Source organism: Eriocheir sinensis, chromosome 17 (assembly GCF_024679095.1).
Source record: "Eriocheir sinensis breed Jianghai 21 chromosome 17, ASM2467909v1, whole genome shotgun sequence".
Taxonomy (NCBI): domain Eukaryota; kingdom Metazoa; phylum Arthropoda; class Malacostraca; order Decapoda; family Varunidae; genus Eriocheir; species Eriocheir sinensis.
Genome location: NC_066525.1, coordinates 3,648,138 through 3,664,136, shown reverse-complemented (window position 1 = coordinate 3,664,136; position 15,999 = coordinate 3,648,138). Strand labels below are relative to the sequence as shown.

The 15,999-nt window shown below is 38.8% G+C and overlaps 1 protein-coding gene across 1 annotated transcript in view; it reads left to right on the top strand.

Moving 5' to 3' along the window:
* Positions 1 to 15,607, top strand: part of LOC126999798 (protein amalgam-like) — a 77,653-nt gene extending 62,046 nt beyond the window's left edge. The window contains exons 8-10 of the mRNA XM_050862760.1: positions 214 to 378; positions 9,213 to 9,392; positions 11,422 to 15,607. Of these exons, the coding sequence (XP_050718717.1) occupies positions 214 to 378; positions 9,213 to 9,392; positions 11,422 to 11,549 (473 nt within the window). The 3' untranslated portion in view covers positions 11,550 to 15,607. The remainder of the gene's footprint in view (positions 1 to 213; positions 379 to 9,212; positions 9,393 to 11,421) is intronic.
* Positions 15,608 to 15,999: the final 392 nt, after the last annotated feature.

Sequence of the window (15,999 nt, the reverse complement as noted above, 5' to 3'; positions counted from 1 at the left end):
GTGTGTTTGTTTGTTTATTGACACACTGCTTATGCCACCACCACCACCACCACTACTACTACTTCTACTACTACTACTACTACTACTACTACTACTACTACTATCAACACCACTACCATCTTAAGCATCTCTGTAACACTATCACTCTCTCACTTTCTCTCGCTCACTATCTCACTCGCTTGATCTGCACCGCCTCCGTCCCGTTCCCTGCAGAAGTCACCACCACCACCACCACCACAACCACCACCACCACCACCACCACCACTACCAGCACCACCACCACCTCCACCTCAGCACCCTCAAGAGCTTCCACCTCTGCCAATGGACATAAGGACTCAACCCGCAACCCACACAACCCGGGCTGGTGGGACATATGGGGTGAGTGCCAAGAGGAGGAGGAGGAGGAGGAGGAGGAGGAGGAGGAGGAGGAAGGAAGGAAGATCATTTTGCTGGTGGAGTGTGTGATTGGATGAGCTTTTCTTCCGTTCGAGAGAGGTTTGGAAGTTATAAAGTATGGAACGAAGTAATTGAAGGAATGAGCGTTTGAGAGAGAGAGAGAGAGAGAGAGAGAGAGAGAGAGAGAGAGAGAGACGTACTCTTCTCCCATTACCCACATCTCTCAACGGTAAGTGAAAATTAATATCTCTATCAATTCTTAACTAAAAGCATTGCCTGCGCCTATAATTAAACCCTCATTAAACCCTAACTAAACCTACTTGTATATAGATTAATTAAACCAAAAATATTCTATCCCTCTCCCTCTCTCTCTCTCTCTCTCTCTCTCTCTCTCTCTCTCCCCCCCCCTCTTGCTCTTTAAATTTATCAAAGTCTTCCTGAGAATGACTTTTTTTAACATTTTTTGGGCTGGCTCGATTTTTTTTTTTTTTTGTCGCCTTTTATTTTGTGGTTTTGTGATTTTTCTCTCTCTTTCTCTGTCGTCTACCTATTTTCTCTCTTTGTCTGTCTATCTTTCTCTCTCTTTGTCTGTCTGTTTTTTCATCCTCTCTCTTTCTCTCTGTCTATCAATTTCTTTCTCTCTCTTATATTCATGTTTCCCTATTGTTAAGGTTAAGATTAAGTCCTCTTCATCTCCCTTCTTCTCTCTCTCACTCTCTCTTCTTTCTCTTCCCTTGACCTTGTTCTTCGTTTTCTGGGTTTTCTTCTACTTCTTCTTTTTCTTCTTGTTCTTGTTCTTCCTCTTCTACTTCATTTTGTGCAGACTCATCTTCTTCCTATTCTTGTTCCTATTATAACTATCTTTCTACCTGTCTTTCCATTCATCTGTCTGCGTGTCTGTCTGTCTATCTATACGTCCCCCTCTCTGTCTCTCTTTGTCTATCTTATTCTTCCTCTTTTACTTATTTTTATTCTTATTCTCCTTCATCCTGTTCTTGTTCCTCTTGTGGCTATCTCTCTACTTATCTCTCCATCTTTCTTTCTCTGTGTGTGTATCTGTGTGTCTGTCTATCTCTGTTTCCCTCTGTCTGTCTGTCTGTCTGTCTGTTCATCCAATTCTCTCAGTTCAGATTGGAGCAGAAAATAATAGCATATTTAATATCGCTCTTTGCATATTCATCAATGTAAATTAAATGAGTAAAAGTAAGAGGGGGAAGAGAGAGAGAGAGAGAGAGAGAGAGAGAGTTAGTAACGTTCGGGTATATTACAAAGAACTTTAATTAAGATCGAGCATATGAGAGAGATGAAGAAAGGGAGGAGGAAGAGAATTAAGATGAAGGGAGAAGTCAGAATTGGTGGGTATATCTGTGTGTTTGTGTTTCTCTTTGTAATGGTTGAAGTAGTAGTAGTAGTAGTAGTAGTAGTAGTAGTAGTAGTAGTACAAACAAGAAGAAGAAGAAGAAGAAGAAGAAGAATGTACTAACGTATATATTTATCAATGCCATAATGATAATAATAATAATAATAATAATAATAATAATAATAATAATAATAATAATAATAATAATAATAATAAGAAAAAGAAGAAGAAGAAGAAGAAGAAGAAGAAGAAGAAGAAGAAGAGGAAAAAGAAGAAAAAGAAGAAGAAGAAAAAGAAAAGATGATGAAAAAGAAGAAGGAAGAGGAAGAAGATCAAAAGTAACATAAAAATAAACCTCAAACAAGAAAAGAAACAGAAAAAAAACAAAAAAATACAAACAACAAAGAAAAAGAAAATCAAAACAAACACCTTCCATTGTAAAAAAAAAAAAAAAAAAGCAATCCCAGAACACGTACAAAAATAGAAGAAAAAAAACATCCAATTAGAAGACAACGCGATCCAGACAGCGGAAGAAACGAAGAAAGGAAAAAAGAGGAGGAAGAAGAGAAGGAGGAAGAAAGAGGAGATAGAAGTGAAGGAAAGGAAGGAAGAAAAGAAGAAAGGAAAGAGGAGGAGAAAAAAGAGAGGTAAAAGGAAGGAAAGGAAGAAAGGAAGAGATAAGGAGGAAGTGGAGGTGAAAGAAAAAGAAGATAATAGTGAAGAAAAGGAAGAAAAGGAGGAAGAAGAAAAGAAAGAAGAAGAGGAAAAAAAGGAGATAAAAGTAAGAAAAGGAAGGAAGAAAGTAAGAGAAAGGAGGAAGAGGAGGAGAAAGAAGACAAAAGAAAGGAAGGGAGGAAGAAAAAGGTTGAACTCACGGTGAAGACAATTTGGCTCCCTTAAGTGGCTGACGTGACCTCAAGTGAATGTTATGTAAAGGCCTTGAAGAAAAAGAAAAAAAACTTTATATTTTGTTTCGGATGTTAATGTTCTGTTTTCTTTGTCTTCGTTTTTTGTCTTACTATTTTTTGCTTGCTTATTTATGTCTTCGTTTATTTCATTTGACTTCCTTTATCCTTCTTGTTTTCCTTTGTTTTCTTTTTTCTTATTGTCTTGTTTTGTCTTCATTTGTTTTCCTTTGTTTGATTTATCCTTCTTGTCTTCCTTTGCCTTCGTTTGTTTTCCTTCGTCTTCTATTTTCTTCTCTTGTTTTTATATGTTTTCTTCGTTGTCTTTTTCTTGTTGTCTTGTTTTTCTTCGCTTTTTGTCTTCTCTCTTTCTGTCCTGTCCTGTCTTTCTCGTCTACGTTATTGTTTTCTTTCTTTTTTCCCCGTCATTTTCATCACATCCTTGCATCCAATTTTCTTGTCTTCTCTCTTTTTTTCTGTGATCTTGTTTGGTGTTGTCTTCATTGTCTTGGTTGGGTCGGGTCTGTCTCAGGGGAATTCCCGAAGAGAGGTACAGTGCTAACATTTCTAACGCGATTTTCTGTATGCGAGTTCCTGATCCCACTATTTTTCTCTTTTTTTCTCTTTTTTATTGTCTTTTCTTCATATTTTCTTATTTTCTTCTTGTTTTCTTATTATTTGCTTATTGTTTTCCTCATGTTTTCTTATTTTCTTGTTTTTTTCCATATTTTTATCTGATTTTTCTTCTTTTTCACTTTTCTTGACTATTGACTTTTTTGTTTTTTTCTCTTTTTTATTATTTTTTCTTCATATTTTCTTATTTTCTTCTTGTTTTCTTATTATCTTATTACTGTTTTCCTCATGTGCTCTTATTTTCTTGTTTTTTTTCCTTATTTTATCTGAGTTTTCTTCTATTTCACTTTTCTTGACCATCAGAGGTTTTTTTTTCATTCAGGTACAAGGAATATAGTTCAGGATTTTCTTTTCTTTTTTCAGTGCTCTCTCTATCTTTGTTTCCTCTTTTTTTTTTGTTTTTTCTATTTCTGGTTTTCACTTTTTCAATCTTTTTTTTCACTTTCCTTCACCATCAGAAACTTTTTTTTTTTTTTTTGGTGAGACTCGGGTAGAAGGAACCGAAGATCAAAGAATTCAAGTTTTTTTTTTCTTTATTTATTTACTTATTCATCTATTTTACTTTTACATTTCCGGAAGATTAAGATTTCCACTTCTATGCTTTTTGGACAATTTTTTATTTTTTTTATTTTTTGTCCGTTTCCCTGATTTTGTCTTTCTGTGCGTCTGTCTCTCTGTCTCCTTTTGTGTCTGTATGTCTCTTATTCTCTGTCTGTTGGTCTATTTTGCTTAAGTTTTTAATGTTTCTCAGTCTGTCTGTTTGTCTGTGTAAGTCTTTTTCATTCTGTTTGTGTGTCTGTCTGTCTGTGTGTAATCAGCAAGTCTCTTCTGTCTGATGCTGTGTGTCTGTATAATTCTTTTTCTGTATCTGTCTGTCAATTTATCTATCACTCTATGTCTGTAAGTATCACTATCTGTCTATCGTACCCTGTTTTCTGTCTATTCTGTCTTCTCTCTTTTTCGGTCTGTCTATCTTTCTCTCTCTGTTTTTTGTCTACTTCTCTCTCTCTCTTTCTCTGTTGTCTACCTATTTTTCTCTGTCTGTCTATCTTTCTCTTTCTTTGTCTGTCTATGTATTTCTTCCTCTCTCTTTCTCTCTGTTTTCTGTCTACTCTTCTCTCCTTCTCTGTCTGTCTATCTTATTCTCTCTCTGTTTTTTTTTTGTCTCCTCTCTTTCTCTGTCGTCTACCTATTTTTCTCTCTGTCTGTCTTTCTCTTCCTTTAACTATCTATATAATTCTTTCTCTCTCTTTCTCTCTGTCTATCTATTTCTTCCTCTCTCTTCCTCTCTCTCTCTCTCTTTCTATCTGTCTCACCCTAACACCAGCTAGGTCATCAAGGGAAAAGCGGTCTGTTCTCTCTGTCTGTTTATCTGTCTGTCTGTAAGTCTGTCTAACTCCCTCTCTCTCTCTTTCTCTATTCTCTCTCTCTCTCTTTCTCTCTCTGTCCCGCCCTTACACCGGCCGTTTCCTCAAGTCAGCGGGCCATCAAGGGAAAGTGGGCTGGTCGCTAATTGAAGGGATAATGAGCCCGGGGTGGAGAGTGAACTCTGTTTGCCGTGGGCGTTCATGATGGATGGGCAGGAAGGGGAGAAGGAATTAAGGGAGAGAGAGAGAGGGAGAGAGTGTTAGAGAGAGAGAGCGAAAGGGAGAGAGGAAATATAGAAAGAGGAAGAAAACATAAGGATAAACTGGAGAGAGAAAGAGAGGAAAGAGGATGAGAAGTAAAAATAATATTAAAAGGAAGGAAAAGGACGAGGAGGAAAAGGAAAATAAGACCAGGAGAAAGAGAGAGAGCGAGAGGGAGAGAGGAAGAAAATGAGAAAAGGGAAAATAGAGAAAGAGGAAGAAAACACACAAGGATAAACCAGAGAAAGAGAGGAAAGAGGACGAAAAGTAAAAATTATAAAAGAGGAAGGAAAAGGAAGAGGAGGAAAAGGAAAATAAGAACAGGAGGGAGAAAACATGAGGAGGAGGAGGAGCTTAAGAAAATAGGACAAGACAAGTGAAAAGAAGAAAGGAATATAAAGTGTAGCTAAAAGAATAGAAAAGAGAATAGGCAAGAGAGAAAAATGAATAAATAAAAACATAGAGAGAGAGAGAGAGAGAAAGGTGGAATAAAAGTGTAAGAACAGAAACAGGAGGAAAAAAGGACAAGAAAAGAAGAAACAGAGAGAGGTGATGATCGTGAGTGGGCGTAACAGGATAAGGTTAGAGGTGAGAGGTGGTGTTGCAGTGGTGGTGGTAGTGGTGGTGGTGGTGGTGGTGGTGGTAGTGATGGTGGTAGTGGTGGTGGAGGTAGTGGTGGTGGTGGTGGTGAGAATGGATTCGTTTTGTTTTCTTGCTTGTCTTTTTTGTCTTCTTTTGTTTATATTTTCTTCATTTTTGTCTTTGGTCTTTAATTGTTTTCTTTGGCGTCATTTTTCTTCTTTTCTTTCTTCATTAGTTTTCTTCAGTCTCAAATTGTCTTCATTTTCTCGTCTTTTGTTTTCTTTTGTCTTCTCCTTTCTTTGTTTCTGTCTATCTTTTGTTCATCGTTTTCTTTCGTTGGAAGGATGAAAAGAGGAAAAATGAGAGAGAGAGAGAGAGAGAATATGCAGAAAGAAGGAGAATGCGAAGGAAATAAAAGAAATTGGAAAAAAGGAAACGACAGAGAGAAAAAAAAAACGTTGGAAAGGAAGAGAAAGAGACAGAAAGAGAGATAAGAAGCAGAAGACAAAGAACGAAGAGAAACAACAAGAGCAAGAAGAAAATGAAGAACAAGAACAAGAACAAGAAGACAGAGGAAAACTACCATTATAACAAGCAAGGGAGCGCAAGGAGAATATATAAAAAAGAGAGAAAAAAGAACGAATAGAAGAGGAAAAGGAAAGAATGATAAGAGATACGTGAAACTCCTGCCGGCGGGAAATATTGACTAAATGTTGGGAATTGGAGCTTAAAGAAGAAGAAGAAGAAGAAGAAGAAGAAGAAGAAGAAGAAGAAGAAGAAGATTAGAGAGAGAGTAAAAATGTCCGTAAGTGACGTCGAATTATCTTTAAAATGGCTTAATGTTATGGTTAATTAAATCTCTCTCTCTCTCTCTCTCTCTCTCTCTCTCTCTCTCTCTCTCTCTCTCTCTCTCTCTCTCTCTCTCTCTCTCTCTCTCTCTCTCTCTCTCTCTCTCTCTCTCTCTCTCTCTCTCTCTCTCTCTCTCTCTCTCTCTCTCTCTCTCTCTCTCTCGATAAAAAGAAAACCAAAATAAATAGAAAGAGGAACAAAGCATAAGAGAATAGAAAAAAAACAAAGAAAATCAAAAACAAGAAAAGGGTGAAATAAGAAAAGACGGAAGGGAAAAAACAGGAAAATAACGCAGAAAAAGAAGAAGAGCAAAATGTATTAAAAACAAAAAAAGGAACACAGAGAAACAGACAGACAGATAAAGAGACAGACAGACAGAAAGACCAAGAATGGCACCTATACAGACAGACAAACAGACACACGGACAGAAAGATAAGGAGAACAGAAAACAGACAGACCAACGTTGCCAGATTGTCGTACTCAGCCGCTTATATTTCCCGACTTCCTACCCCAAAACTGTCTTCTGGGCTCCAATAACAAAACTCAATTATAGGTATCGTTAAAAGAGTTAGATCCTGATGCTTCTTGGCAATACTTAGGCTTCAGAAACCGGTAAATACAATGCTCTGAGTACGATAATATGGCAACGGTGAGACAGACAGAGAACTAAAAGGAAAAAGTAAGGAAGTAACGGGATTGAAAATTAACTGCAATAAACCTTCCTAAAGCAGACAGCGAGACGCCAGGCGGAGCTGCACGACTCATTAATTCGAATTAGTGTTTCGTAAGAATAAATATATATACTTTTAATATGCTACGCTCTCTCTCTCTCTCTCTCTCTCTCTCTCTCTCTCTCTCTCTCTCTCTCTCTCTCTCTCTCTCTCTCTCTCTCTCTCTCTCTCTCTCTCTCTCTCTCTCTCTCTCGTTATCTTATTACAACTTGTATCTTTTTCTTAATTTTCCTTCCTGTATTTCTTTCTCCTGTTCATTCCTTCCTTTCTTCCTTCCTTCCTTCCTCTCTTCCTTCAATCCCTTCTTCCCATTTATCTCCCTTCCATCACTTCTTTCCTTCCTTCTTCCTCTCTCTATTTCGTGTGGTGATTTCTTCTTCCTTCTATCTTCATTCCTTCATTCTTTAACATCTTTTTCCTTTTTCCCTCCTTCCCTTGTTTCTTTCAATCTTGTCCTTCATTTCTATCTTTATTCCTTCTTTCTTTAATTATTTTTCTTCTCCCTTTCCATTGTATCTTTCTATCTTCCCTCCATCATTCCTTCCTCTCTTTCTACCTTGATTCCTTCCTTCCTGCTAACATTCAATTCTTCCTTCCTTCCTTCATTCATTCATTCATTCATTCACCCATTCTATCATTCACTCATTCATTCAATCCCTTCTTCCTCTCTATCCTCCGTCCATCACTCCTTTCTTTCTTCAATCCTTCTTTAATTCCTTCATTCCTACACTCTTTATTCCTCCTCCTCCTCCTCCTCCTCCTCCTCCTCTTTCTCGTCTCCCACACACACTAACCAGGATTTGAAAGATTGTTAAAGATCAGTTAATGATACTAATGACTCCTAAGTGCTGGAGAGGAGGAGGAGGAGGAGGAGGAAGAGGAAGAAGAAAAGAGTAGGAACGGGGGATCAGAAAAAATCCCAAATGAAATTGAAATTGAATATATGAAAAAGTGGAAATTTGGAAGAAGAAGAAGAAGAAGAAGAAGAAGAAGAAGAAGAGGAGGAGGAAGAAAGACGAAGAAGAAGAAGCGGCTGAAAATAACGACACTCTATAAAAGAAAGTTGAGGACGAGGAGGAGCAGAAAGAGAGGAGGAGAAGGAGGAAGGAAAGAGGAGGAGGAGGAGGAGAAGGAGGAGGAGGAAGGAAAGAGGAGGAGGAGGAGGAAAAAAATATAGTAATGAAACTAGAAAATAAAAAAATGCTAGCAATTTCCCGGATATAGATTAGAGAGAGAGAGAGAGAGAGATCCATTGTAGATGAAAGATTACCGCTCAGTAATGGTTGACTTTATGACTCTCTCTCTCTCTCTCTCTCTCTCTCTCTCTCTCTCTCTCTCTCTCTCTCTCTCTCTCTCTCTCTCTCTCTCTCTCTCTCTCTCTCTCTCTCTCTCTCTCTCTCTCTCTCTCTCTCTCTCTTGAGAGAGAGAGAGAGAAGAAGAAGAAAGAAGAAGAAAACCAAGTCGCTGAGGGAAAGAAAAATAAAAATATTTACTCGATCTGTTTACCTGAACTGATTGATCAAAGGATCTCTCTCTCTCTCTCTCTCTCTCTCTCTCTCTCTCTCTCTCTCTCTCTCTCTCTCTCTCTCTCTCTCTCTCTCTCTCTCTCTCTCTCTCTCTCTCTCTCTCTCTCTCTCTCTCTCTCTCTCTCTCTCTCTCTCTCTCTCTCTCTCTCTCTCTCTCTCTCTCTCTCTCTCTCTCTCTCTCTCTCTCTCTCTCTCTCTCGCATTCTTTTTCTGCTCAGTCAACTTTTATTCGATTTTACTTCCAATATATATTTTTTCATAGGCCACAAAAATTGCTAATATATCATAATATGGAAAGATAGATAGATAGATAGATAGACAGATAGATAAACAGATAGAAAAGGTGTTTGACATACAGCTAGATAGACATAGATACACACACAAATAGATGAATTGGTAGACAGATAGACATATATAGATAGATGGAGATTATTATATTATTGAATTTATCACCATATGTAAAAGTTTCTAAAAAAATACCATAGCACTCAACTCTCTATTCCTCCTTCATCACATCACCTCCGTCTCCCCCTCCTTCACTCCCTCTCTCCCTCTCCCTCATCCGTCTCCCTTATCTCTCCCTTATCTCCCTCTCCCTTTAGCTGACGAGACCACAACGCAGCCTGGAGCCTCCCTGGACACGCCTGGGAGAGAATCCAACACCATCGCAGGAGGAGGAGGAGGAGGATTAGGAGGAGGAGGAGGAGGAGGAGGAGGAGGAGGAGGAGGTGGAGGAGGAGGTGCAGATGACAAGCAGCGCAAGAACCCTCTCAGATACTTTGGTAAGTCTGTTAAAGAGTTTTTGATTCCCTTTTTCTCTTTTTCTTTTCCCGTTTTCTTTGATAATTATATTGGGGGACAGTTTTTTTTATTATTTATCATCTTTTTTGCTTTCTTTCGTTCTTTTTATTCCTTTATTTCTTTTTTTTTGTTTGTTTTTTTGAAACTATCCATTTTTTTTCTTGTTCTCTTGTTTTCTTTTTTCGTAATGGTATTTATTATTTTATTTTTGTGGTCTTATTTCTGTTTATTTTTTTCCCTTCCTAATTTATTTTTCTTATTCTCCTTTTTCTTTATTTTTGGGAGACACGTAATTTTCTTCGCTTTTTTTGTTGACTTCCTTGTTTTCATAATTTTTTTTTTGTTTTTATTTCTCCTTTTTTTCTTTCTTAATTTCTTTTCTTGTTCTCCTTTTTCTTTATTTTTTGGGAGACGGGTAATTTTTTTTTTTTCGTTTTTTCTTCGTTTTTTTGTTGTCTTTTTTTTCATTTTTTCTTTCCATATCTTGTTCCTTTCTTTCCTTTTTTCAGTCATTCTCTTCGATTTTCTCTTCTATTTTGTCTTCTTTCATTTTTTTTTCATTTCTTATCCTGTATTTTTTTTCTCTTTTATAATTGTCTTGTTTTTTCTTCATTTTTTTAACTTTCTTTCATTTCTTTTCTTGATTTTTTTCTCTTCTATAATTTTCTTCATTTGTTTTTAACTTTTTTTCATTTCTTTCTTAATTTTTTTTCTCTTCAATAATTTTCTCATTTTTCCTTCATTTTTTTAAACTTTCATTTCTTTTCTTGATTTTTTCCCCTCGTCTTCCTTCATTCCTGGCGTTCTTTTCCTCTTTCTTTGTTTTTATTTCCTTTTATTTCTCTCCATATTTTTGTCCCATATTCTAATACTTCCTTTTCTTTCAATTACTTCGTGTCCTTTGTTTCATATATACTGTATTTTTTTATAGTGTTGCTTTTAGTGAAGAGGAAAGGCGAGGCAGAAAAAAAAGACGAGGAGAAAAAGAAGGAAAAGAAAGAAAGGAGGGGAAAGTCAATGAACAGAAAAAGTGGGAAGGAAAGAAAAGAAGGAAAAGGCAGAGGATGAAAAAGCAAACAAAAAGAAAAAGAAAGGAGGTTAGATCACCAAGCTTTGTATGGAGAAGACTGGAAAGGAGGAAGAAGGAGAGAGGAGAGAAAGTAAGGGAGGGAAGTTGGCGCAGGGTGAGAGGAAGGAGAGAGAGGAAGTTTGGAGATAAAAAGAGCGAAGGGCGAGGAGATGCATGGATGGCTTGATTAGATGGAGGAGGAGGAGGAGGAGGAGGAAGAGAAGGAGGAGGAGGAGGAAGAGGAAGAGAAGGATGAAGTGGAGGAGGAGGAGGAGGCGTATAAGACAGTAAGGGGAAACGGGGTATGGGTGGAGGTCGTAGTAGTAGTAGTAGTAGTAGTAGTAGCAGTAGTAGTAGTAGTAATGATAAGTTCTAGTAATAAGTACAAGAATATAAGTTAAAATGTAATAATAATAATAATAATAGTACATAAGAACATAAGAGGGTGCAGCCAATCACAGTAGCCGTAACAAACGCTGCCTAGGTGCCAGATGAACAGGCTCCGTCAACAGACTATAACACATTTTCTATTCCCATGTAGCATTAGAAGGGATGACTAACCTAAACTAATACATTCTCCCCCTCCTCCCGTCCCTTATCTTCCTTTCCCTTCCCTTCCCTCCCCTACTGTCTATTTTCATCTTTCCCTTCCCCTCTATCTTCTCTTGCTTTCCCTGTCTTCCCATATCTTCCCTCCCGTCTCTGCCTTCCTGTCTCTGTCTTTTCCTCTCTATCCATCTCTCCCATTCCGTCTATCTCTTCCCGTCCCTCTCATCCCTCTCCATCTCTTCCTTTCCGTCTCTCTTCCCATCTCTCTCATATTGCTGTCCCTCTCTTCACGTCTCTCCCAACTCTTACCCCATCTCTTTCTCTCTGCTTTTCCATCGCCTTCCTCCCGTCCCTTTTCTTCCGTCCCTGCCTGTCTTCCCGCCCCCCAACAGACATGCCCACATCAGCCGCCGCCCCTCACGCCGGTCGCCCACTTCCATCGTCAGCGCTTCGTCACTTGTGGAGTTGCGTGGCCCTCGTTCACGTCTCAACCCTTGCTCTGGTCCTAGCTGTGGCATAGACATAGATACATAGATACATAGAGGAGTGTCCAGTTGCAGGCTTATATACATTCACACACGTACATACTCACATACATACACACACACGCACGTATTGTCTTAACTTGCTTCTTTCTTTCTTTCTTTTCTTCTTCTTGTTTTTTTCTTTGGCTTCTTATCTGTATCGCTTTGTTGTGCTCCTTTCTTCATTATTTTTTTCACTCTTCCATTCTTCTTTCCTCTTCGTCTTTTTGGTAGATTTTTTTTCTTTCTCTTCCACTTCCTTTCTTTCATTTCATTTTCTCTCCTTTTTCTCTTCCTCCACTCTTACTTTATCTTTCTTCCTCTCCTATCCGTCGTTATCTGTTTTGTATTTCCTTTTTCTCTATTCTTTCATCTTTTTCCCTTTGCTCTTCCGCCTTCTTCTTCATTCCTCCTTTCTTTATCATCTATCGTCTCTTTTCCATTCTATCTCCCTTCCTCTTTTCTTCCTTCTCATCCCTTTTCTTATCCTCCACCTCTCTTCATCCTTCTTTCTCTATCGATCCTCCTCTCTATCCCATTCTCCTTCCCATCAGACCTCAAGTTCTAATAAGAGAGCATCCACAAAGTCATTGGATCCCCTAAAAGCAGGATCGAATCGTGTTCAGAGTAGAGTTTGGGATCCTCGGTGTGAGAGATCCTATAGTTTTGAGCCCTGATGCCTGACCCTTCCACTCCCTCTCTCCCTCTCTCGCTATCTATCTATCAACGGAATCCTATGAAGACACAGCACCGCGGATGGCTACACACAATCACTGATATTCGTTCGCTAGGCCGTTCGTTCTTTCCTGGCTTGTCTGACCCCCCCACTCACACACTCACACACTGACACACACTCACACACACACACACACACACACACACTCACGCACACTGATACACGACACGACCTCCCAAGCTCTGAAAACTATAAATGGCTCACCGGCGGAGGACACAACTTAATCTGTCCGCATATACGAGTGTTTCCTGTTGTGCATAGTTAGATTTTAGTATTTATTAGAGAGAGAAAGCAAGTGTGTCTGTATGAGAGAGTGTATGTGTGTGTAAGTGTGTATTAGAGACATATATTCATAGCTATGGGTATATATCACGTTATTTTATCAAACATATGATCTTTTCCGTGTGTAGTGGTCTAGAAGAGATAATAATAATAGTAATAATAATGATATTTCAACGTCCCCATTCGCAAAAGGTGTTTACTGAGTGGCGACAAACTGTGTATATATGATAAAAATAACATTCCTCTTCTTCTTCTCCTCCTCCTCCTCCTCCTCCTCCTCCTCCTCCTCCTCCTCCTTCTCCTTCTTCTTCTTCTTCTTCTCCTTCGCCTTGACCATCTGACCGAACGGCGCTCTCAAGGTAAAGAAGAGGAAGAGGAAGAGGAGAGGAAACTAGTAAATATGAAGATTTATATAAAAATACCAACCTAATTCTGTCTGTATATATAAACTTAGTAAATGAAGTTCTGTGCTATTGTGTGTGTGTGTGTGTGTGTGTGTGTGTGGGGGTGGGTGTTGGTCAGATCTTGCGCGCGTGTGTGTGTGTGTGTGTGTGTGTGTGCGTATAGTGAGTGTATATATTGCAGTGTGAATATCTTGTGTGTGTGTGTGTGTGTGTGTGTGTGTGTGTAGATACTGTGTTGCGCGCCTCATACATATCACTTTGAAAGGACGATGTGGTGGTGTTGGTGGTGGTGATGGTGCTGGTGGTAGTGAAGATGGTGGTGGTGGTGATGACCGCTGCCTCTACTTGTTGCTCCTGTCCCATCTCCTGCTCCATCTTCCTTTCCCTTCTCCTACTTCCCATTCCCTTCCCTTCCCTTCCCTTCCCTTTCATTCTATTCCATATCCATCCATTCTCGTCCCCTTCATTTACTTTCAATATGTTTTCTTCCTTCTCTTTCCCTTCCTTTCTCTTTTCTTCTCATACATTTTCTTCCTCTCTCTTCTCTTCCTTATCTGTTGATCTCTCACTTCTCTCTCTCTCTCTCCTCTGCTCCCTTCCCTTCTCATCCCATCCTCCTCTTCATTTTCTTCTCTTTCTCTGCCCTATTTGCTTTCTTTTCCTTAACTCCCCTTCCCTTGCGTTCCTTTCTTGTCTGTTCCTCTCTCATTTCTCCCTCCATTCCATCCTCTCTTTTTTTCCCTTCCTTTCTCATCAATTACGTTCCTTCATTTCCTTTTGTTTCTCTTATTTTCTTTGTTCCTTTCTTTGTCTTCTTTCCTTAACTTCCTATCCTTCACTTTGAGCACCTTCTCTCTGGTATCTTTGTCTCCTCCTCCTCCGAAAACAAAGAGGATTTTAATATTTTTTCCTCCTTTTCTTAGACTAACAAACGGCAAGTCTCATTTCCACGAACACTTAACACTCACATTCCTTCCTTCTAAGTACACTCGTTTATTACCTTATCAAGAAGAGGGTTTAGGGGGATTCAGGTCCTTATGTTACGGCTTTGTCTCACGCGATAACTCCACTTGTATATGAATGCTTGGAGTGGGGTAGGGAGGAGGGGGGTAGGAGGGGGGTCGTCAGTCACAGAGTATAATCGATTTTCTTGCGAGACATTCACGTGATTCATTACACTAACGCTCTTAATAGAAAACGTCCCTTGGGTCAGTAAATCAGGAGGGATAACTCATACATATTTCTCAGGTAATAAAGAGAAAGGGAGACTGTACACGGGTGATTTCGTTCTTTCAGAGGAACAATGTACGATTCAATTTGCAAACGCTCTCAGTAAGTCAATAAATCAAAGAGCGGGATTTATATATATTCCCCATTTTCCCCAGTTAAAAGGAAAATGGGAACTATACAAGGGCGGTCATTAGAGGAACACTATTATGTTTCCTACACCCATTTTATTCTTTTTATGATCTGAATTTGAGTAGTTGACATAAGTATGACCAGACATTGAAGAGTAAGAAACACAAGCACACACAAACACACACACGCAAACACAGGAGTCTTATCAAATTTACAAAAGCTTCTAAAACTGTCCTGGGTTAATATAGAGTAGGAAGGAATGTTTTTTGTTTGTTTGTTTGTTTGTTTTTCGAGGGGTACAGGAGGTAGTTACACGTGATTTATTTCGCAAACACAAACACACACAACACTGAAAAATACATCCCGTAGGTCCTTACATCAGGCTGGGGGGAATTTTAAGCTGTTATCGCCTTCCCTAACTGGAGGTGTGCATTACCTAATTAACCTTCCCGGCCAGGTGATAAAAATAGGCCTAATTATGATGTAGTGGGAGTAGTAGTCGAGTTATGTTATACACTAAAACAACGAGGTAAAACACACACACACACACACACACACACACACACACACACACACACACACATCTTAACTCGTCTGGATTATAAAAATATCAAGAGATTTACTTTTGGAAGAGTCAGAATACGTAGGAACTTAAAAGATAGTAGATGAGATAATGCAAATGAGAGTTAGATAATGCGTAGTAAATGAATATGATAAGTACATAAATGACAGATGTTTAAGTGTAAGATAATGTATGATAAGTTAGGAAGAGAAGATAAGAAGAGGTTACACTACGCAAGTACGATTTAACCAAGAAAGGGAATCCTGGTAAACTTTGAAATAATGATAATAAAAATAATAATAATGATAATAATAATAATAATGATAATAATAATAATGAAGAAAAAATATCACATGTACACCATAGCTCAAACTTAACCTTTACAAATCTTTCATAACCTTTACTTAAATATCCCCTTCCACCCCCCCCCCCCACACACACGCACAATGAATAATAGCCTCCAGAAAAGGTTAACATAATTCTCTTGATGGACAGGCAAACACACACACGCACACACACACACACACACAGACAGACAGACATATCGACGAATAAGCTTAGATTGTTATTTTTTCTGCGTCGTTTTCATGGTCCATTTTTTTGTCCATTAATACGTGTGTCAAGTTTTCGTATTTGTATTATTTCTGTTTTATCTTCCTTGTTTTCTCATTCCTAATTAATCGATTTTACTGCCGGGTTTTTTTTTTTTTTCTCCACCCCTTTCTCCTTCTCCGCCATCCCCACTTTATCATTCCCACCCCTTCTCCCTTCCTTCGCTTCTTCCGCTCTTTCTCACTCCACCCACTCCGTCCTTCCTTCCTCTTCTCCTTCCTCTTCTTCTTCTTTTTCCTTCTTTTCACAATCCACATGCCAGTTCTCCTTTTCCTCTTCGTCATCCTCATATTCCATTTTCCTCGTTTTCTCCTCCCTCTTTTTCCTTTACGTTTTCTTCCTCTCTCCCTTCTTCTCCTTTCCTTTCTGTCCCTCTACACACAATCCACATGCAGTTCTCCTCCTCCTCCTCCTCCCTTTACTTTCCCTTACATTCCCCTCTCTTGTCCTTCACTCCCCTTCCTTTCCCCCTCCACAACCTCCATATGCCA